The 22,279-nt window shown below is 36.3% G+C and overlaps 1 protein-coding gene across 2 annotated transcripts in view; it reads left to right on the top strand.

Moving 5' to 3' along the window:
• Uvrag (UV radiation resistance associated) overlaps positions 1-22,279 on the top strand; it is a 317,269-nt gene that overhangs the window by 149,478 nt on the left and 145,512 nt on the right. For both annotated transcript variants that reach the window (XM_042689000.1, XM_042689006.1), the window contains 2 exons: positions 1,221-1,326; positions 11,784-11,910. In XM_042689000.1, the coding sequence (XP_042544934.1) occupies positions 1,221-1,326; positions 11,784-11,910 (233 nt within the window). The remainder of the gene's footprint in view (positions 1-1,220; positions 1,327-11,783; positions 11,911-22,279) is intronic.

Here is a 22,279-nt window from a genome sequence, read left to right as displayed (position 1 = left end):
CTTGTTTATCCCTTTTTAGATTACCCAAGAAATACTCAAAAACTATCAGGCTATTTACAAATGTGCAGAATGTATCATGAGTAATTTTTGTGTGTTGTGCCATAATAATGTTGCCAGTGGTACTAATGCCATTAATTCCTTAATTAAATGAGTGTGTGTGTATATGCGCATGTGTAATCTTAACACTCTGGTTAAGATTAGTAGCCAGTTTTTTTTGTTTTTATTTTTTGTTTTTTGTTTTAAGCTGGGTGCTGGTGGTATACACCAGTAATCCTAGCTGCTCAGGAGGCTGAGAGCTGAGGATTGCAGCCTGGGCAGAAAAGTCCCAGTAGATTCTTATCTCCAGTGAACTGCTCAAAAAAGCCCGAAGTGGTGCCGTGGCTCAAGGGTTAGAGCATTAGTCTTGAACACAAAGAAGCTCAGGGGCAGTGCCCAGGCCCAGAGTTCAAGCCCCAGGACCAGCAAAATAAATAAATAAATAAATGTTTAAAAAATTATAAAGGTGATATACAACGGAGATACAGTCAGTAGCCAATTTTCTTAAGCTAAAATATTACATAGGGTAGGTCATAGTGTAAACTCTGTGAGATTTGGCATAGCCTTTTCTCTGGTCAAGATATCTGATGTTTCATCAACTCAGATAGCTCTTTGTTCTCCTTATTCCTGTTAGTCCCCAGTCGACAAAAACAGCTAGCTACTCTTTATTTGTCACCATAGGTTGGTTTTACTTGATCTTGAACTTTATATAATAAACATATAGTTTTGTGCTTTTTTGCTTCTAGTTTTCTTTACTGAACAGGAAATTTTTGAGATTTATCTATATATATTCTTGAGTATATTAGCATTAAATCCCTCTTTATGGCTGAGTAGCCTTGAACTATATGAGTATGTCTCAATTTTTAAAAAATTTTCTATGACTGGTCTTTTACAAATCCTCTTGGTTCACCTGATTATTTTATAAGGGCTTTCTCAAACTCTTATGAGTCCTTCAGCATAGCAATCTAACTCTCATTATATCAGAGGCAAGCAGAGAGGGGTTTCAGAGCTAATATTACTATTTTAGGATTTAATTGCTGTACCTGTTTCATTATAAATATGAATTGAAAAACAATCATTGTGGGTTCAGTATTTGTTTACCCTGGAAAGTAACATTCATGTCTATGGTTCTGTTAGAAGTTATAATGAACTCACTTAAATTTTTCTACAACTTACATTTCTAGGCTTCATAGAGCCCAGTGTGCAATTAAACAGACTCAGGTAACTGTTCAGAAAATTGGAAAGGAAATTGAAGAAAAGCTAAGACTCACATCTACAAGCAATGAACTGGTAGGTTTTACAGTGTTTACCTGTTTAAATACCATGATTTCTTAAGAGAGTTATCAAATTGTTCTTTAATTAATTCCTTCCCAAAAATCTTTAGATAGTTATACTATTTTTTTAATAATGAGATGTCTGTTGGCATATTGTATTTTCAAAATGGGAAATAAAATGTAGTCTACAAGGTGCCTTATTCTGTAAGATGAGTTTTTAGATTATATGTCATTACTTAGAAGATGATTAACAGAACGTCTTATTAAGGTCTTATAAATGTGAACTCTGAACCTGAACTGTACAGAGAATGAAAACTAACTTGCAGGAGAAAGAAAATAAACTATAGGAACTTTTTAAAGATGCATTTAAAAATTATGTATGTTGAAGCATAATAGGTTGTCTGGACAGAATTGCTTTGGCAATTGTGTTCTTTTAGTGAAGCATCTCCAAAGAAGCAGAAAATCCAACCCAAGTAACAGACTTCAGAGACTAGGATAATCTTGGGTTGCTTCATATATATCTGAGGAGGGGGCGGGGGAAATGACAGTTTTGAAATGAAGGTTTTGTCTTTATAAGTAGTTTTTAATAAATTAAGCTTTTTAAGAAGATGGAGCCACATGCCTTTGAGTAGCTTGCAATAAAATTTGTGCTTTGGTTATGCTCCTTTCACATGGCATCTTCCAATGAAGTTATACTTGAATCAAGTTTGTGCTGCAGAACTATGTCACAGGTGGGCAGTGTCCTCCAGATGTCCCTTGTGCTAGCACCTTTGCAAAGGACCTGCAGATCCTCAAACAAAAGCTACTCTGCAGGCTGAAGATTTGCCCAAGATAATAATGGGATACAAGAACTATAGAAAAGCAGCAATGCCAGTCATCTACACAGGCTTCTCTCTCTCATGGAATTAGAAATTAATCTGTTAGCTTAAGCTGTATAAAATTGTTGACTTTGACCTGTAAAGGCAATGTCTCATTGTTCAACCTCATGTGTACAATAGTGAATGCTGTACCTGGCACATACCAGGTATACATATAGTGGTAAGCTGCAACCACAGTGCTAGTAATTTTTTTATTCATATCCCTTGTCTATAGAAAACCTCCCATTGCAGAGACATTGTTTAACCACCTTTGTTGTAACTTAGGACCAATAAAGGACCAAATTCCAGGCCATAAATATATTGGAAGGGAGGAAAACAACTAATTTTAATCCCTTTCTGTAATGCACATAAATGCTGCATTTTTAGAACCTTTGTCTGGGGAGAAATTGCTAGGTTTTATTTTTCTTATTTTCCTCTCCCAAGGCAAGACTGGGAAATTACTTGCTTCATTAAGTGACAGCATATGCTTTGTCTCAGGATGGAAAAATGTATGTTTAATCCTGTTTTTCTAAAATGTAAGTGGTGACACACACAGTGTGGTGCTAGAATGTACGAGTTTTAAAAAGGTCACTGTGTATTTTTATGGCTGCCTCGTCAGAGTAGAAGGAAGTCATTGGAATTTTGAACTGAAAGTGAACTTAGAAATCATCTAGTTTCCTAAGACCCCGCTGAAAAGCACACCCTTAGATATTTTGTCCCTATTTCTGCTTCATTTTTCTCCACAGTATTTGTTATCATCAAACATGACACATATTTAATATATTTTTCTCTCTAAACTCTCTTAGGAGATCTCTTAATATCTCTCCTCCTTCTTCTCTCCCCCCCTCCCCTCACCCTCCCCTGAACTAGAAATGCAAACTTACATTAATACTCAAAAATAAACGTATTTCACTAGAAGGGAGCATAAAATTAGAACAAAAAAGAAAGTATACTAGAAGAAAAAACATACCATTATGCCAGGAAAGGCTTCTGACAAAAGTCTAACACATAGAAGTAAAAACTTAAGATGATGGCAGCAGAAATTTCAGAGAAACATAGTTAAATGCCAAAGAAAATGTTGGGCATTGATGTAATGTGAGAAGATGCCAGATCTTTGCAAGTCATCAAGTCTAAGCCCAATTTCTCATAACAATTAATTGGTTAGAACTAATTAAGAATTGGTCTTAGAAGGCAATCTGACTTATTTCAACATCAAATATACCTTCTCACTATATTTTTAATTAGGCTTAATGTAAACTGAGTTCTTATATATTGGAATTTCTTGGAGTATGTTGGCCTTAGACCAACTTGGATTGGGAATGGAAAAAGATAACAGTAAATATTTCTAGTATCACAGGTAAATCTTAAAGTGATTAACATGCAGATGGCATTATATCCTGAAAGTAAACAAGTATAGCAAGAATCTCTATTTGTCAAATGATTATAGGAAAATTGCTTTCCTCCTTCAACTCTTATTCTGATTCATTCTGAAACTCAACAAATATTTATTGAGTATCAAATATGTGTCAAACACTTGTTTAGACCCTGGGATTCTCCAGTGTGGAGGGAGGAAGAGAGACATGGAGAGGGAGAAAAAAAGGGAGCATGAAGGGAGCAGGAGGATGATATCAAGAGATCCCCTAAGACAGTGTAGTAGAGAGAAAAATATATCAACCACATGTCATATTTGATGATAACAAATACTATAGGGAAAAAGAAAGCAGAAATAGGGACAAAATATACTGGAGGTGTCATTTTCATTGGGGGTCTTCAGTTCACTTTCATTTCAAAAGAGAGTAGATTAATTCATGATAAATTATTCTTTTTCTGCATACTTGATAGTTTATTAAAAATTGAAAGAACTTTTTTTATGCTGATGGTGGGACTTAAATGCAGGCCATGAGCACTGTTCCTGAGCTTTTTGTTCCAGGTTAGTATTCTAACACTTGAGCCACAGCTCACTTCAGTGTTTTTGGTAGTTAACTGGAGAGCAGAGTCTTGTGGACTTTCCTGCCAAGGCTGGCTTAGAATTACAATCCTTAAATCTCAACTTCCTGAGTAGTAAAGATTATAGGCAGGAGCTACCAGCACTTTGATCTGATTTTGTTGTCAATGTAATGGCCACCTAATTTACTATTGGGAATGTTTCTTGCTTTTCTATTTTCTGTAGAAATACATACAGAATTAGAACTTTTGGGTAAATATTTGGTAGAAATTTATCATAGGAAGTATCTAGGCTTGGAGTTTCTGTGGGAAGGTTTTTGAACTAGAAATTAAGTTTCTTTGATAATTATGCTCTTATTCAAGTTGTCTTTGGTAGCCTGTGTCTTTCAATATTGTATCCATTTCATTTAATATGCAGATTTTTGCTTTTAGCCATTCGAATGGTTACTGTCTTTTCTATGATGAGCATTTTTCATATCCTATTAGCCACTTGTGTATTTTCTGAGGAGTGTCAGCTCTGATATTTTTCCCATTAAAGCAAATATTTTAGATTTACAGGAACTTGTAAATATAACTCAGAAAGTTTCTTTATATCTTTCATCCAGTCTTTCCTAAAATAAAAATCTTAAATACTCATGGTGCATTTGATGAGATACAGAGTCAAAATTAAGATTAACACTGACACGTTATTATTAGCTATTGACTGCAGATTTTGCCACTAATGCCCTTTCTAAAATAATTAGACTTGTTTTTTAAAGTAATCTTATTTTGGGGGGGGAATCAAAGATATTGGAAATTGAAGTCAGAGCTTTACACTTGCTAGGTGAGTACCACTTGAGTCATGCCTGTAGCCAAATAATTAGACTTTTTATTTTAGAACACCTTTGTGTATATAGATATCTACATACATATCATAAAGATAGTATAGGTATTTAACCTTGAAATATTCCATACCCAATTTCTTTTATTATTATCTTATTTTAATGTTACATTTGTCAAAATGAAGAAAACCATGTTGATAAATTGTCATCCATCAAAGTCTATACCTCATTATGATTTCCTTAGCCTTTATCTTATGTCCCTCATTTATCTCAGAATCCCATCAGGAAACCTGTAGATTCTTGGGGGCTGTCTATGTAAACAATCATATCTAGAAGTTTGGACAGTTTTATGCCCTTATTTGATTTTTCTGCCTATTTCAATAACTAGAATATCAGTGAAAGCCAAGTGATAAAAATGGAACCTAGCTGGGTATAGTGACTCACACTTGTACTCCCAAGTACTTGAGAGGAAGAGATCTGGAGGATTATTGTTCAAGGCCAGTCAGGTGAAAAGGTAGTGAGACTCCTATGTGAAGCCATGTATGGGGGTATGTGTCTGTGAATCTAGCTATATGTGAAATGCTTTTTAATGATTTTAGAAAATTCTCTTATTTTCAGAGCATTTTTGTTTGTTTGTTTGTGCTGGTCCTGGGAGGCTTAAATTCAGGGTCTGGACACTGTCCTTGAGCTTTTTTTTTTTTTTTTTATTGTGAAAATACTGTACAGAGGGGTTACAATTACATGGGCAAGATAATGAGTGCATTTCTTATCAAGCATTGTAGCCTCCTCCTTTGTTTCCCCTTCCCATCCCTTCCCCTCCCCCCCCCACCCTTGAGTTTTTGACTCAAGGCAGGGAGTTGGTGGTTAATTAGAGTTTCACAGCTTTCCTACCCTGGCTGGCTTCAAACCTCCATCTCAGATCTCAGCCTCCTGAGTGGCTAAGATTATAGGCCGGAGCCATTGGGCGCCCAGCTTGAGAGGTTTTTGTTTTTTTTCTTTAATCATGATTGACTGTTGAACTTTTGTCAAATTTTTTTGCATATATTGAAACAATCATAATGTTATTTTATTCATTTAATAAAATAAGCTACATTAGCTTTGTTTCAAATATTTTTAATGTTACTGTATATTTTAAATATTATGTGATATTAAATATTAATATTCCATATAAATATCTGGAATAAACCTGAATTGATTAGAATATATAGTCTCTTGGATTCAGGCCTTGGCTCAAATGATAAAGTGCTTGCCTAGCAAGTGCAAAGTTCAGTCATCCTTAGCTAGGGAGTGGGTCATGTTGTTCTGACTCTTTGTACATTTAGTAAAATTGTATAGTCCCTAAACATTGTGAATATCATTATTAAAATCTCTAGACTTCAGTGCTTTGCTCTGAACAAGTTTTCTTTTTAGTGGGTAATATACTTGGCTAGGTACAAACTGTATGCTACCAGTGAACTTGGGATCAGCCTAGGCTATACAGTGAGACCCTGTCTCAAAGTTAATAAACAAAGCAAACAACAATCCAAAACCCTGGAAAACCCTCAAGAAGTAGCTTTTTGTATTTTATCAGTCTATAGTCTTATTAGAAGACCAATTGGTCAGGAATTTATCCTCTTTAAGTGTAGAACTCTTACACACACCCATACCCCCCCCCCCCCCCCGTATGTCCTACTACCTATACTTCAGTTATAAATCTAATGTTACCACTAGGTCTATGAAATTACTGTAGTGGACTTTGGCTCAGGTTCCATTCTCAACAGTTAATTAGACATAGGTGTAAGAGATCCTACAAATAATGTTTAAGAGCAATTTCTTGGCTTTTAGGACATCTTCCATATTTCTGAAACTTTTCAGATTGTTGGTTATTTCATATATAATAGTTGGAAGACTATTATATAGGAGGATAAAAAGTGCACTAAACCACCAATTCTTCCAATTTTTTGGTTTATAAAGCCCTTTTATACTCTTCAAAGTTGGGATAATCTCAAAGTGCTTTATGTTTACCGTTGAAACTTATACTAGAAACTAAATCTGAGAAATTTTTAAAAATATTAATATCCCAATTCATTTTAAAATGCCACTAATAAATCTATTGTGTTAATAGAATGTCTTATATGAAAAATAGCTTTTTGTTGAAATTGAGTTTAAAAAATTTTTAAAGTTTTAAAAATTGCTTTAAATTTTTTCTATTATGCTAATTTCTAGCTTAATGAAAAAACACCAGGATTCACACATCCATAATAGGTCCGTTGTAATATCAAAATCTTGTAGATGTCACCAGATATTTATGAGCAAGTCAAAAGAATTATTACGAATATATTTGGGATCTTCATAATTTTTGAGACCATGCTTGAAGAATTTTGGCTTAAGGTTCTTTAACTCCAGTGTAAATCTATGAGAAAATTGTTTTCCATTAATGTTACAGATTAATCTGTCATTCTCAAGTGAATGTTTAGCATTACTCATGATTTTTTGGTAAAGATCCATAAATAGAAATGTGTGTGCTTGCAAATAGAGGAATGTATGTGATTTTCTGATAGTGTGTTACGAAATGCTAAAATCCAATTAAAATGAGATACAAGACATCAATACGTGACATTAACTATACTTGGAATAAACTGATAAACAGAACACAGAGACTCATTAGAAGCTACTTAGAGAACATGAAGATCTTTGAGCGACATGTCTTTGAAGCATTGAGAAGGAAGCAGAACCAGATCCCACATAGGCAGGATTTGTTTACTCATCAGAAATGAAAGCCAGCAATCCTGGCTTTGAATGACTTGATATATTTCTGTAAATGGGCCAGTTTCCGCACATGGACCATAACACAAACACACTGTACTCACGCCTTCCTGTATTAGCTTAGTATTTGGATTAACTTGTAACTGTAGTTCTTTGAATCTAGAAAACATTTTGAATTTGAGTATGTGGCCTGGAACAGAACAGGTTAACCTCTCCTCCCTACCCCCAACCAGACATAACCTATGTTTTCTAAAGAATTGCTTTTCTTTTTCTTTGTTTTCTTTCTCTGTTCAGGTAGCAAATCCATTTATGTATTTTTGTGGGAAATTTTGAGTTAAATTGAATACTTAGCTCTTTATGGAAAAAGATTACTTCCCTGTCTGTTTTTTTTTCTTTCAGTAATACAAGATCCTAAACTTCTGATCATACTTGTAAATTGCTAAGGAAAACCCAAATGGGTCTTGACTCTTTTTTCTTAGTTGATAAGCAACCTCACTTTTCCCCTAACCTCTGCCCCTGCTCAGTTTTTAAAATTATAAAATACATTGTAATACAGGTGGCTCACACCTATAATCCTAGTTATTTAGGAGGATGAGGTTTGAGGATCACAGTTCAAAGCCAGCCCAGGTAGGAAAGTCCGTGAGACTCTTATTTATCTCCAATTAGCCACCAGAAAATTACAAGTGGCACTGTGGCTCAAAGTGGTAGAGTGCTAGTCTTGAGTGAAAAGCTCAGGGACAGTGCTGAAGCCCTGAGATCAAGCCCCATGACCAGGGGAGAAAATGTTTTAATATAAAATTCTGATCTCAGTCATGTTTAAATATGTAGTTTAGTTGTATTAAATATACTCATAATATTTTGGAACTATTGCTACAATCCATCTTCAAAGCTCTTTTATCATAATATGAGAAGTCTGTATTTATTAAACACTAACTCCTGCTTCTCTCATGTCTTGAGCCTTGGCAGTTACCATTCTTCCTTCTGTCTTGATGATTCTGACTACTTTAAGTATCATATTTACGTGGTTTCATACACAGTATGTCTTTTATGCCTGGCTTATTTCACTTAGCATAATGTGCTGAAGGCTTATCCATGTTATTGCAGATTACAAATTCCTTTTTAAGTCTGAATAATATTTTGTTGTTTGTATGCATTTCCACTCATATAGTAATGGATACATGTTTATTGCCTTTATATTTTTGAACCTCACTGGCTTTTGGTCAGTATTTACATTGTTTAGAAAAATAATTTAGAGATATTCATTGTAAAGACATATTTCATAGACTTTTCAAAGCTAATATAATTATTAGAAGTGAGGTTTTTTTTGCTTGTTTTCTTGGCTTATGTATCTTTAATAGATTATTACAACATCTGTTTAGAATCAGTATTTCAGGGATGAAGAAGAAAGCATTTGGATTGAGAAATGGTTGCTATAAAGTACTTTCAACTCAAGTGCCAAAATCTTGTTCCCTGCTATTACTTCAATGATGCACCTCACTTGGTCCCCAGGTTTCCTTACTGTCTATAAATCAAATCCCCAACTCTTTCCTTGTAAAGTTTTCCGCCAGCTTAATTCCAGGTTTTGGTAATTTATTTAGTGAGTAGATTTTTTTTCTATTACAATTTTAATTAGCTATTTTATACCTTTGGAAGGGCATAAGAATTTACCAGGTACAGCCAAATTACTATTTGGTCAAGATTTTATGTCATGGAAAACCATGAAAAGCATATTGTTTGACACCATTTGGTAAATGCCAGACGAGAAGGGTGCATATATCTGCAGTGTGTTCTGTGTCTATTCCTAGGCAGACATGTATGTGTTCACTCTGAAGGCAAGAAATTGTGATGTTTACCAACACTACTGGGACCTTATTTGGAACTACCAAGGAGGCATTGAAAGCCCTTAGCTAGCATTCTCTGGTATAGTCTATGACTTCTTAAAAACTGACTTCTTACGTATAAAATTTTGTTCTCAAGCTTTATCTCTGTTCGTGCATTTTTCAGTACTTAATTTCTTCTTCTTTTTTTTTTTGTTCGGTCATGGGGCTCGAACTCTGGGCTTGGATGCTGTCCCTGTGCTCTTCAGCTCAAGGCGAGGGCTCTACTGCTTGAGCCACAGCGCCGCCACTTCCGGTTTTCTAGTGGTTTTATTGAAGATAAGGGACTTTCCTGCCTGGGCTGGTTTTGAACCGCGATCCTCAGATCTTAGCTTCCTGAGTAGCTAGGATTATAGGCGTGAGCCACAGGGGTCCGTCTTTATTTTCTTCTTTAGAAAAAAAATTTTTTTTGAGGTGCTAGGGATTGAATTGAAGGCCTTGTGCATTCGAGGCAGGTACTGTACCATTGAGCTACATCCCAAATGTTTAATTTCTTCTTATTGCAAAATGATATTTGACTATATGAATGTTTCACATTTTATTTATATGTTCCTCAGTTGGTGGACATTGGATTGTTTATACTTCCTAGTTATTATGAATGATTTTGCGTGAATGTTTTTGTTCAAGTTTTGGTGTGGAGATGTTTTCACTGCCCTTGATACATACTTAAGAGTGGAATTTCTGGGTCCTTTGCTACTGTTATGCTTAATATTTTGATAATGACTTTTTTCCTATTTTTTCATAATGACTTTTGTTTTATATATTGTGATATCTGGAAAGGTACTTTAGATATTTCTAGTCCTTTCTCTTGTTAGAATTGTGCCCCCTAACAGCCAGGCTGAATAGGTGTTGTCTACAATCCTATCTCCTGAGAGAAAAGGAGTAGATTGGAAGAACCACAGTTTGAGGCCAGCCTGAGAGGTAGAGGGATTAGTAGATCTCATCTCAATTAAGAAGCCAGGCTTGGTAGTATGAGTATATAGTCCCGCAGTGTGGAAGACCATAGTTAGGAGGATCATGGTCTAAGGCCAGGCCAGGGTAAAATGTACCCCTGCCTGCAAAAAAACTAAAGCAGCCAGCTTGGAGGATATACCTATAATCCTGGCCATTTGGGAGTTAGAGGTCAAGAGGATGGAGGTTCAAGGCCAGACCAGGCAAAAGACTCCATGTTCACCAATAAAAGCAAATCTGTGCCTGTTGTCCTGGCTATGTGGGAAGCATAAGTAGAAGGATTGTACTCCAAGCCAGGCCCAGGCATAAAACTGAGACTATTTAAAAAATAAGTAGAAAGTCTGGGATCATGACTCAAGTAGTAGAGTAACTGCCCTACTATTTTGTAAAAATTCTCTGTAGAAACCCCACTACTACAATGTGCCTATAAAGTTACAAATAAATACACTGGATGGTTAAAAAATAAATAGAATGCACTGTGACATTATGCAGGTCTTTATGCATTCACACAGCGTGAGACCAAAGGAGGATATTCTTAGGAGAGGATTACATAGGCATAAGACTTATGTGCATCTGATCATATAAAATAATTTTTATCAAAATGAGCTCCAGGAAATGGAAACAAGACGATTTCCCCCCCCTTCGTTGATGTTTTTGTTTTCTTTTCCTCTTTTTCTTGTTCATTTATTTGTCTTTGGGAGGGCAAAGGAGGGATACAGAAATGAAGGGACAAAGGGTGAACAAATGTAGCAATGGTACTAGACACTATGTGGAAAATGAACTTAGGGGTAGGGAAAAACTGGGAGAGAGCTAGGGAAAGCGTGACATTGTTTAAAAAGAAATGTACTCATTACCTTACTTATGTAACTGTAACCCCTCTGTACATCACCTTTACAATAACACTTTGAAAAAAAAAACCCAAAAAACAAAAAGTACTGCTACAGAGTAGAAATAAAAGTAAATGAATAAGGAAAAACTGGCTAGGGTATGGGGCTTAAATAGTTAAAGCGATTGGTAGGGGGATCATAGGTTAGGAGGATCTTCAGACTTGCCTTCCTGACTTAGCAAACATGAGGTCCTGAATTCATGCTCCAGTTATGAATAAAAGTAGTCTATTCTTTGCTTAGTTCTATGTTCTTTCCATATATATGCTACTGAGATTTATATATCTGAGGAGTATGAAACCATTACTTATTTAAAACCTTGTAAATATTTAATTATTCATGGTCAGGACTTTTATATTTCTAAATTTCCTTACGATTGATTTTATTCCTTTAGAAAAAAGAAAGTGAATGCCTACAATTAAAAATTTTGGTGCTTCGAAATGAACTGGAAAGACAGAAGAAAGCCTTGGGACGTGAGGTAGCCTTTCTGCAGAAGCAGCAGGTTGCATTACAGGATGAGGGTGAGTGGAAGCTCCATGCAAGCAACCTAACCACACCATTCAGTAGTTTTCCTTTCTTCTTTTCTATAAGTTCAAATTGACATCTTTGTGTAAATATTTTGATAGAATTTCTTTAATTTGGGAAGTAAATTTTGAAATACTTTGAAATTGAAACGTAAACTGCACAAATCTCTCTCTCTCTATATGTATAGCCTGAATTTTTACCAAGTGCCAACAGCCACTTCGGCAGACTGTCCAACAAGACATGGCATTCCCTGGGTTCCAGAACATTCTGATTGCTCCAGGCTCCCTTTATTTGCATCTGTAGTCACACTGAACACTACCTGTACTTACCAAAGACTGGTTTTGCCTAATTTTGAACTTTATAGAAATAGAATCACAAATGTACATTTTATGTGCTGTCATGTTTGGTAAATTCATCCTTTCCTTCATATTAGTTGTGATTTATTTATTGCTCATCCCTCTACTATTCCATTATATACTTGTGTTTGTATTTATTTATTTACTCTTGCTGTTGATTTCAGTAATTTTAAGCTTGGCACTATTATAGTTGACACTTCTGTACCTGTTCTAGTGCACCTTTTCTAATGAAGTTAATGATGTATTTCAGTTGGATAGAGATTAGAAGTAGAATTAGACAGATTGTACATATCTGTTTTCAGCTTTAGTAGATTGTGTTCAAAAGTTTTTCAAAATAGTTTTTGATTCTTTCTGTCTATTAGTGCTTGGGTCCTACATCCTTGTCAGCATTTGATATTCTTTTTTTTTTTTTTTTTGGTCCTATTTGGTGGGTTAAAGAATCTTTTTGCAGTTCTGATTTGTATTTTCCTGAAGACTAATAAAGTTGACCATCATTTCATGTGTCTCTTTTGTGAAATATCAGTGTTACAGATTTAAAAAAAAATTAATGTCATTTATTTTTTCTGGGCAGTACTGGGTTTGAATTTGGCCTCTTGCCCTTACTTATTGCAAGGTAGATACCACTTAAACCACACCTTCATTTCTGATTTTTTGCTGGTAAATAGCTAATTAATACTAGCTAATTAATAGACAGCTATCTCACAGACTTTTTTGCCTAGGCTGCTTCCAACTGCGTTCCTTCCAGACTCAGCTTCCTGATTAGCCACCAGTACCCAGGTTTCCTTTTTTTTTTTTTTTTTTAATAAAATAAGTAAATAAATTTTATACACACACACACACACACACACACACACACACACACACACACGCCTGTAATTGATGAAGTGGGTCAAGGTCATGTGAGTTATACAAGGGGAAGTTCACGCAGTGGAGGAAGAATGACAGAATGACCTCTCCTCCCCCCCCCCCCCCCCCCGTGTGTGTGTGTGTGTGTGTGTGTGTGTGTGTGTGTGTGTGTGTGTGTGTGTGTGTGTGTGTGTTTCCATTTTTCTGGCTTGCTGATTCATTCCTTAACAGTACCTTAAATGGACAGAAGTTTCATTTTATCATTCTTTTACATTGGAAGCCTGTGTCTAGTTTAAGAAATATTTGCCTATTTGAAAATCATAGATTGGGGCTGAGAATGTAGAGTGTTTACCTACCATGCATGAAGCCCTAGGTTCAATTCCTCAGTACCACATAAACAGAAAAAGCCAGAAGTAGGGCTGTGGCTTAAGTGGTGGGATGCTAACCTTGAACAAATGAAGCTCAGGGACAGTGCCCAGGTCCTGAGTTCAAGCCCTAGGACTGGCAAATAAAAGAAAAAAGAAAATCATAGAGCTAGTCTTCTGTGTTTTCTGAGTTAGTACTCTAATTTACTTTCTAACGTTTATGTCTTTATTTCATTTTGGATTGGTTTTGGTATATAACATAAGAATCAAGATTCTGTTTTCACCTGGAGATGGTTAGTTGACACTGCACCATTATTGAGGATCATCCTTCCTCCACTGCATGAACTCCCCTTGTAAAATCACATGACCTTTGACCCACTTCATCTATTATGGGCCTTTGGTTATGTTCCGTTCATCTAATTTCCAACCATTATCTCACTGTTTCAATCTTTCTCACACTATAATAGGTTATGATACCTGTTAACATTCTTGGATTTCCTTGCTTTCCTTCAAAACCATCTTGATTGTTTACTTGTATGTTTTCTTATGAAATTCTACACCAAAAAGAGAGACTTGCTAGGAGTTTGTTAAAACTATATAGAAATATTTATCAATATTTTTGTGAATATTACACTCTTTGCTGTCTTCTGTCTCAAGGAAGGAGTAACTAGATCTTTACAGACATTATTAAGGTGAATTCTTAGTGTATGGACCATTTTCATAATTTATTTATTTCTATTTCTGATGTTTTTCAATAATATAACTATGTTTAAATTTTATTTCTACTTGTTACTGATATGTAGATAGATAGTTGATTTTTAAAGGGGAGTTAATTTTTATTATTATGTATTATATTCGTTATTGTTATTATTTATTATATTATTTTTATAATTTGTATTCTTATTATTATATGTTCATGGAAAAATTCACCAAAAGCATTTCAGACAAACTAACAATTTTTTTTTACATTTGAGTTATAGCTCTCCAGCTACAGACCTTGCTTTGAGTATTTATTTATTTATATTTTAGTATCATTGTAATCTAATAATAAAATTATATTCAGTCAAGCTTAATTATAACAAAATTACGAAAGTTGTAAAACAGATTATTTAGCTGTAATTTGCATATTATGTAGGTTTTCACTTTCAAATGTAAGAGTCTTTTAGTTTACAATAATGACAAGAATTCTAATTTCTACTAATTTATTCTAAAAGCAAAATTATTTGTCGTTGTACATTCTCTTTCTCCACAGTACTAACAGGCCACTAAATTGCTTTCTATCTCTATAGATTTCCTTATTCTGGGTATTTCATATAAGTGGAACCAACTTCTTTCATTTAGCATATACCAGTACTTAGTTTTTATGGCCAAATTAAATATTGAATATGCCCTAATTTATTTATCCATTCTTAAGTTGGAGGAAATGTAGATTCCTTTCGCTGTTTTTTTTTTTTTTTTTTTTTTTTTCCGGGTCTGGTCGTGGGGCCTGAACTCTGGGTCTGGGTGCTGTCCCTCAGCTCTTCAGCTCAAGGCTAACGCTCTACCACTTGAGCCACAGCGCCACTTCCAGCTTTTTTTCTTTTTGCTTATGTGGTGCTGAGGAATTGAACCCAGGGCCTCATGCATGCAAGGCAAGCGCTCTACCACTGAGCCACCTTCCCAGCCCCATCCTTTCACTGTTGAGTCTCATGAATAGTGCTTCTGTGAACTGTCCTTCTACTTTGTATAATCAGGATGAGGATTAAGTGATTCTAGAACATTTGGAATAAAATAGATGGGTTCTTCTCCTTCTACCTATTACCAGCCTAGATGGATGTGTGCTTCTATAGCACCTTGTGTTTCTTCCATCAGCATTGTCATCTTCTCTACACTGTGTCATCTCTGGGAGCAGGTACCAGCCCAAGTACAAAGTCAAATACCATATCCTATGAGGATGATGTAGTGCCTAGGAATTACTAAGTATTTGTTGAATAGCTGGATCAGATTTGTGGTTCAATGTCATCATCATAAAGACTTCCCTAGTAGTTTTATTTGGGAAGACTTAGAGTATATCCTTAGAAATGGTGCTGGAAAAAAAACACCTATTGTTTGGCGGTGATTTAACATGACATACCTGCCTCTGGTACAGCTTTTATACTGACATTTGTAAATGAGAGTCTGATGGAATTCGTAAGACATGGTGAGTGAAGTTCCTTTTCACAAGGTCTCTTTTAGAATGACTCTAAATAGACATATTTACATATGGGTGTAAATGGATGCATGTATAAAAAAGGTCTCATCCTCTGAAAAGACCCCCCATTGTGGGGCTTGAACTCTGGGCCTGGGTACTGTCCCTGCTCTTCAGCTCAAGGTGAGCACTCTACCCTTGAGTCACAGTGCCACTTCTGGTTTTCTATTGTTTAACTGAACTCACGGACTTTCCTGCCCATCCTAGCTTTGATCCACGATCCTCAGATCTCAGCCTCCTGAGTATCTACGATTGCAGGCGTGAGCCACTGGGGCCCAACAAAAAGACCTAACTTTTTTGGTGCTTTTTTATTTTAATTTTTTTTAAGTTTTATTGTAAAGATGCTGTAGAGTGGGGTTATAGTTGCATGAATAAGGTAATGAGTACATTTTTTATGGTGCTTTTGAAGTTGCACTATTTTTATACTATATTCTGAGTGTGTACGTACTCATAGCTTTCCTTTTCCTTTTTCTTCTTTTTTTATTTATTTATTTATTTTTGTTGGTTGTGGGGCTTGAACTTAGCCTGGGTGCTGTTTCTCCGCTCTTCAGCTCAAGACTAATGTTCTATCACTTGAGCCACAACGCCACTTCGGCTTTTTCTGCTTATTTGGTGCTGAGGAATTGAACTCAGGGCCTCATGCATGCAAGGCAAGCTCTCTACCACTGCCACCTTCTTAGCCCCTAGCTTTCCTTTTTCAAAATCATCAGTTTTTAAAATAAAAACACCATTGGACTTTCAGAGGCATTGGCCCTTTTCTAAGAAAGATGATTGATCATAGCTATAGTATTTCAAGTTTAGTGCTTTTCAATAGATAGATACAATGTTGTTTAATTATCACAATTACGTTTTGAGGTGTTACACTATTTTTTTATCTACAATATTCAGTTGAGGAAATTCTGGGTTAAGGACACGTAGCTAACAAAACTGGGATTAAAACTCTTAGTCCATGTATAGCACTTAAAAAAAGAACTAGTATAATGTGTAAAGCCCATGGAATGTTATTTATTTCAGATAAAATGTTAGGGAGATACAGTGCTTTGACTGTGTTCCTTGTTACATATTTGCATATTAGGATAGAAGGAAGTCCCAAGTTGTCTATCATTAGACTACAAGCTGATGAACTTCTAAATAGTAATTTATATCCCCTTAAGAAGAAGGAATAGCTGAATGTGATTTTTCATGTTTATAATCCTTGCTACTCGAGATCCATAGGATGGTAGGCAAAAAGTTTGTCAGATCCCATGAACCAAGAAGAAATTAAGTGTGGTGGTGTACTTGTCTTCTTAGCTACATGGTAACTGTAAGTAAGAGGATCTTAGTTCAGTCTAGCCTGAGCAGAAAACAAGCAGAATAAAGAAAGCAAAGAGGTCTGGAGGTATAGCTCAAGCGGTAGAGTGCCTGCTTGGCAAATGCAAGGTCTTGAGTTCAAATCCCATTACCATCAAAGAAAGAAAAGAAAAGTGATCGTGTAATAACAGTTGTTTATATTTGTAGAATGTGAGCTCATGTTTAATAGACAACAAGCTTCTAGTAATTATTCATATTTAGAGAATATTAGTGTCAGGCCATATCATGTTTTTGTTCCTTTGATCCTTGCTAGTAATCCTATGAATTGTGTCTTCTGAACAATAAACATTTATATATAGTTTTTCAGTTAACGGATAATGTGTTTTGTCTGAAGCCCAATAGCAAGTTATAGCCAAACCTATCTATATTCAGTTTCTGGTACCTAACTACATTACAAAGGAAGGTTATAGGATTTTATAAGTGTCTATGCTAGTATTTTTATTTTGACATGTCAAGTGCATTCTTATCTTCTCATAGAGAGAAGGAATGATAATACTGAAGCTGAATGTGCATTTGCCCTGAAAAGTCAGAAGTATTTATTTTTGACACTGAGTTTGTACATCAGAAGGACTCACTTTGCTTTCATTTTTAGGGTTTTTGTGTTGATATTATGGTAAGGATTGAATCCTAGACCTTGATCGTGCTAAGCATGCCATCAGTGAGCTACATGCTTGATTCATATTTGTATATATGTATATATGTACGTATGTATTTTGCCAGTCCTGGTGCTTCAACTCTGAGCATGGGTGCTGTCCCTGGGTTTCTTTGTGCTCAAGACTATTGCCCTACCACTTGAATCACAACATCACTTTTAGCTTTTTCTGAGTAGTTTATTGGAGATAAGAATCTCACAGACTTTCCTGCTCCGGCTGGCTTTGAACCCAGATCCTCTCCTAAGTAGCTAGGGTTACAGGCATGAGCCATGGGTGCCTGGTCTATATATATTTTTGAGATGAGAGTTAGTTTCCATTTCCCTGAACTACTACAATCATTAGAAGGCTCCATAGGACCTACTGTTGACACTCTGTCCCTCTTGTGAGTAGAAGGAAGCACTGGCCAATAGACAACCACATTTATTCCTCATCTTTTGGGGAAACCATGTTTTTCAAAGTGGTTGTACTTAATAATAACCAGAGACATACTTATTTTGTATTTAGACACTTGATTCATACCTCAAAAACACAGGATACAGAGTCAGTAATATATGATTTTTTGCTACTGATTATAATAAAGGAATTACTTCTTCATCTTGAAACACATCTGTTCAATAAGGATAGCTACCTGGTCAAAAATAGTGTCAGATTCTTAGGAGGTATTTTATACTTACAAAAAATCCTTTGCAACAAGGTGATGTAGAAAGAGGCAAGATAGATAGTTTCCATCTCTGCTGCTGACCTGCTGAGTGTCCACATGATTCCAAAGGGACTTGTTGTTCCATGCCAGTGGGATTTTCTCTCCTGTGCCTTAAAGGCAGTAATTCTCAGTTTGCCATCTAAGCAACTTCCAGCTGGGTGGTGAACTGATCTTTTCAGAATTAATGTTTACTAATGTATATGTTTTCATTTCTGGAAGATATTAGTAGTTTAATTTAAAGTGTTTAATATAAAGCAGATTTTTCCTCATTACTGTCTCAAGCCACATAACCTTTTAACTAACTAATTTTATTGTTTTGTAGGAATTTACTTATGTCCTAACTCAACCCCCAAATCTTTTTGAGAAGCAATACTCTATAAAAATTAGTTTGCTGGGAGTTGGTTTCAGAAACAAGGATGTGAAACATTTTTCTTAAGGACATTTGTTCAGTATAATCTCGGACTTTTATGAACAGATGATGATAAAAATCTAGTATACATTAGTGATCCTGGGAATTGGTATTAATTTTATTGAAGGAAAATCTTCTACTATCAGTAGGAATTGTGAGGAAAAACCTTCTTTTCTATCAAAGTGGTTCGCTTAAGATTTCCTGCATTGTCCTGGTGGCTTGGCAACATTAGCAAGTAAGAAAAAGGAAAAAAAAAAAACCACAGGAAAGAGGAAATGCTTTGGGATAAGGAAAGATTTTTTAAATGAAAGGTTTTTTGTTTTTTGTTTTTTTTTTTGTCTTAACTGCTTGTTCCAAGATGGAATTAAGACCTCAAAAGATGCCACAGATTGTCAGATTGTTTAAGAAGTCAGCAGAGGGTGTGGTATGTTCTGGAAATTGCTTCTGTTCTGTTAATCTTAATTCAAAGTCTTTTAATGGTCACTTTTTTTTTTTTTCGTTGCCAGTCCTGGGCCTTGAAGTCAGGGGCCTGGGCACTGTCCCTGAGCTTCTTTTGTTCAAGGCCAGCACTCTATCATTTGAGCCTTGAGCCATAGCACTGCTTCCAGCTTTTTCTGTTTATGTGATACGAGGAATTGAACCCAAGGCTTCATGAATGCTAGCTGTGCACTCTACCACTATGCCACATTCCCAGCCCCATTAGTGATCAATTTTTAAAAATACTTCTTACACTCTTCAAACTAGGGATCCTAGCAAAGTGTGAACCTGAGCTCAACCAGTCCGGGCAGAGGACTAAACCCACTGCATTAGGGATAAATAGGCAGCAGTCTGCCTGTTCTATGTGTTTACTTGCCAGATTTTGGCTGATGATGTACCCTTCTACAGAAGTAAACTTCGCCTTGTGGAATTCCTTTTGTAATGTGTTTCTTGTGTGACACCCAACATCCTGAGCCATTTCCAATAGAAGACACTGCATTTATTTATTTATTTTAAAATATTTTTGATAGTTTTTAATATTTTGATATTTTTGGAGGTTTGACTCAGAGCCTCTTGCTGACTCTACTACTTGAGCCATTCGCTTAATTCTTTTATCGGGGTCTTGGTTTTTCTAGGGACAGACCTGAGCCCTCAATCCTTTCCTTGCTTATTACTTCCTGCTAGCTGGTATTCTGGCTTTACCGATGTGTCCTATCCTAGCTGGAAGGAAACTACTTTTCATGCAAATAGGCTTTTGTGTTTGGTTTTTGAAGATACCTTAGATTTAATGCTTGCTAGACAAGCATTTTACCACTTGAGCCATGCCTCAAACCTACCACCAGATTTTCAAATACTAAGTTTAACATACACAGATTGTTTCTCACTTAGGAAGTGCTTGCAAAAAGAATGTCATCTGGAATCAGGAAAACCAGATAGAAGATAAGCTAAGAAGACAAGCTAAAATGTTCACTTCACTTTATATAAGAGGTACTGGAATGTAAATAACTTGACCAGGAACACATAGACAATAGGGAGCAAAGTTAATATTCTTACTGCTTTTTTAAAAAAAAATTTTAAATTTTTATTATTTTATTAAAAAGAAAAAAGATATTTCCCGACTTCTCCCAGAGTCCTCTAGACAGAAATGGTCAAGCCCCCAAAGCCAAGTGTCCTCGGCTTCAGAGGTGACCGGCCTTTCAGCTAAAGGCTGTAGGAGCTTTCTGGTGTGGCACCACGTCTGGACAGAGACTGAGTGACAGAGAGCCATAGAGAGTAGTTTCACTCACCAGAGTAGAGAAGTAGTGTGGATGTGGATGTGAAGGTCAGCAATAGTATTGATGCACTGTGTCCACAGCAGACAGACGGGTTCCCAAAAGGCTGTCAGAACTGTGGGTATTCCTCAGAGCAAAAAGGGAAAAACAAACAAAAAGGAAAAAAGAGGGAAAAAAACCCCCAGAGGAATCCCACCTATCCTGACTTCAGGCCTTCATCTGAGTCACAGCACCATTTATGTTAGATTTTTAAAAAGAGGTGGCCGAGTAAGAACAGCACCACGCACGTGGTATTCAGGTAAGGGGTAGGTTTATTCAGTAGACCTGCTGGGCCCAGGCAAGGTTGACACGCCACGTGGGCTGGGAAAGTCCTGGGAAAGAGAGAGAGCTGGGAAAGAGAGAGAAAAGAGCTAGAAAAGAGCAGAGTGAGCAGAGAGAGCTCTTACTGCTTTTTCTATAGCTAGAGAATTTTCTTCTTTTCTATTGTTTTTTATTATAGTACAGGTAAAATGAATTTTTCATGACAATTACTTTGATTTGGTGGCATTTTTAACTAATTCAGCAATCTGGAATAAAAATATGGATTAAAGAGGCTATTTCTGTGTGTCCTTAGGAAGTTAATCTTTTTGAAGTTACTTATTCTCTTGTAAGGTAAAATCCAGTCAGTCCAGTTGATAAGATATAGAGAAGCCACATTTTGAAAGGCCAAATTGGGATTCTTTTGCAAAGACCTGCATTCCTGTAAATACACTTAACACTGTCAGAAAACTGAGAGCTGGAGAGGAAAAAAAGAGCAGAAAAACAACACCAACAAACCAGATCAGCTCCAGTGGAGAGCTGAAGTAGGATGCCATGTTCACTGGGAGGAGGGCTAGGAGACAGGGAGACATTACATGGAAACAGAAGGCATGGTGTACCCGCACCTGAGCTGGTCTGGTACTAAATAGGGTCAGGTCAAGGGGCAGGGTCACTGGGAGCTTGAGAATTCACCACCCAAGACTGGCAGGTCCAGTAACCTATTGTCCAAGTCTTGGAATTCAGGCATGCCCAGTCACCTAGGAGGTGGGACTTCCCTGCCTCCACCATGAAGACAAAATGGTGCCAGTTAAACCCAATTTCCTATCATCTACAACATGGCCAAGATGGCACAGGCTAGACTCTTTCCTTCTTTTCTTTCTTCTTTTCTTTCTTTCTTTCTTTCTTTCTTTCTTTCTTTCTTTCTTTCTTTCTTTCTTTCTTTCTTTCTTTCTTTCTTTCTTTCTTTCTTTCTTTCTTTCTTTCTTCTTTCCTCTTTTTCTTTCCTCTCTTTTTTTTTGGGGGGGGGGCGGTCATTGGGCTTGAACTCTGGGCGCTGTCCCTCAGCTCTTCAGCTCAAGGTGAGTGCTCTACCACTTGAGCCACAGCACCACTTCTGGTTTTCTGAGTGGTTTATTGGAGATAAGAGTCTCACTGGCAGGTCCAGTAACCTATTGTCCAAGTCTTGGAATTCAGGCATGCCCAGTCACCTAGGAGGTGGGACTTCCCTGCCTCCACCATGAAGACAAAATGGTGCCAGTTAAACCCAATTTCCTATCATCTACAACATGGCCAAGATGGCACAGGCTAGACTCTTTCCTTCTTTTCTTTCTTCTTTTCTTTCTTTCTTTCTTTCTTTCTTTCTTTCTTTCTTTCTTTCTTTCTTTCTTTCTTTCTTTCTTTCTTTCTTTCTTTC

The sequence above is a fragment of the Dipodomys spectabilis genome, unplaced genomic scaffold, assembly GCF_019054845.1.
Source record: "Dipodomys spectabilis isolate Male_0828 unplaced genomic scaffold, ASM1905484v1 ptg000003l, whole genome shotgun sequence".
Taxonomy (NCBI): Eukaryota; Metazoa; Chordata; class Mammalia; order Rodentia; family Heteromyidae; genus Dipodomys; species Dipodomys spectabilis.
Note: the sequence above shows the minus strand (reverse complement) of the source record. Positions and strands in the feature narration are given on the sequence as shown.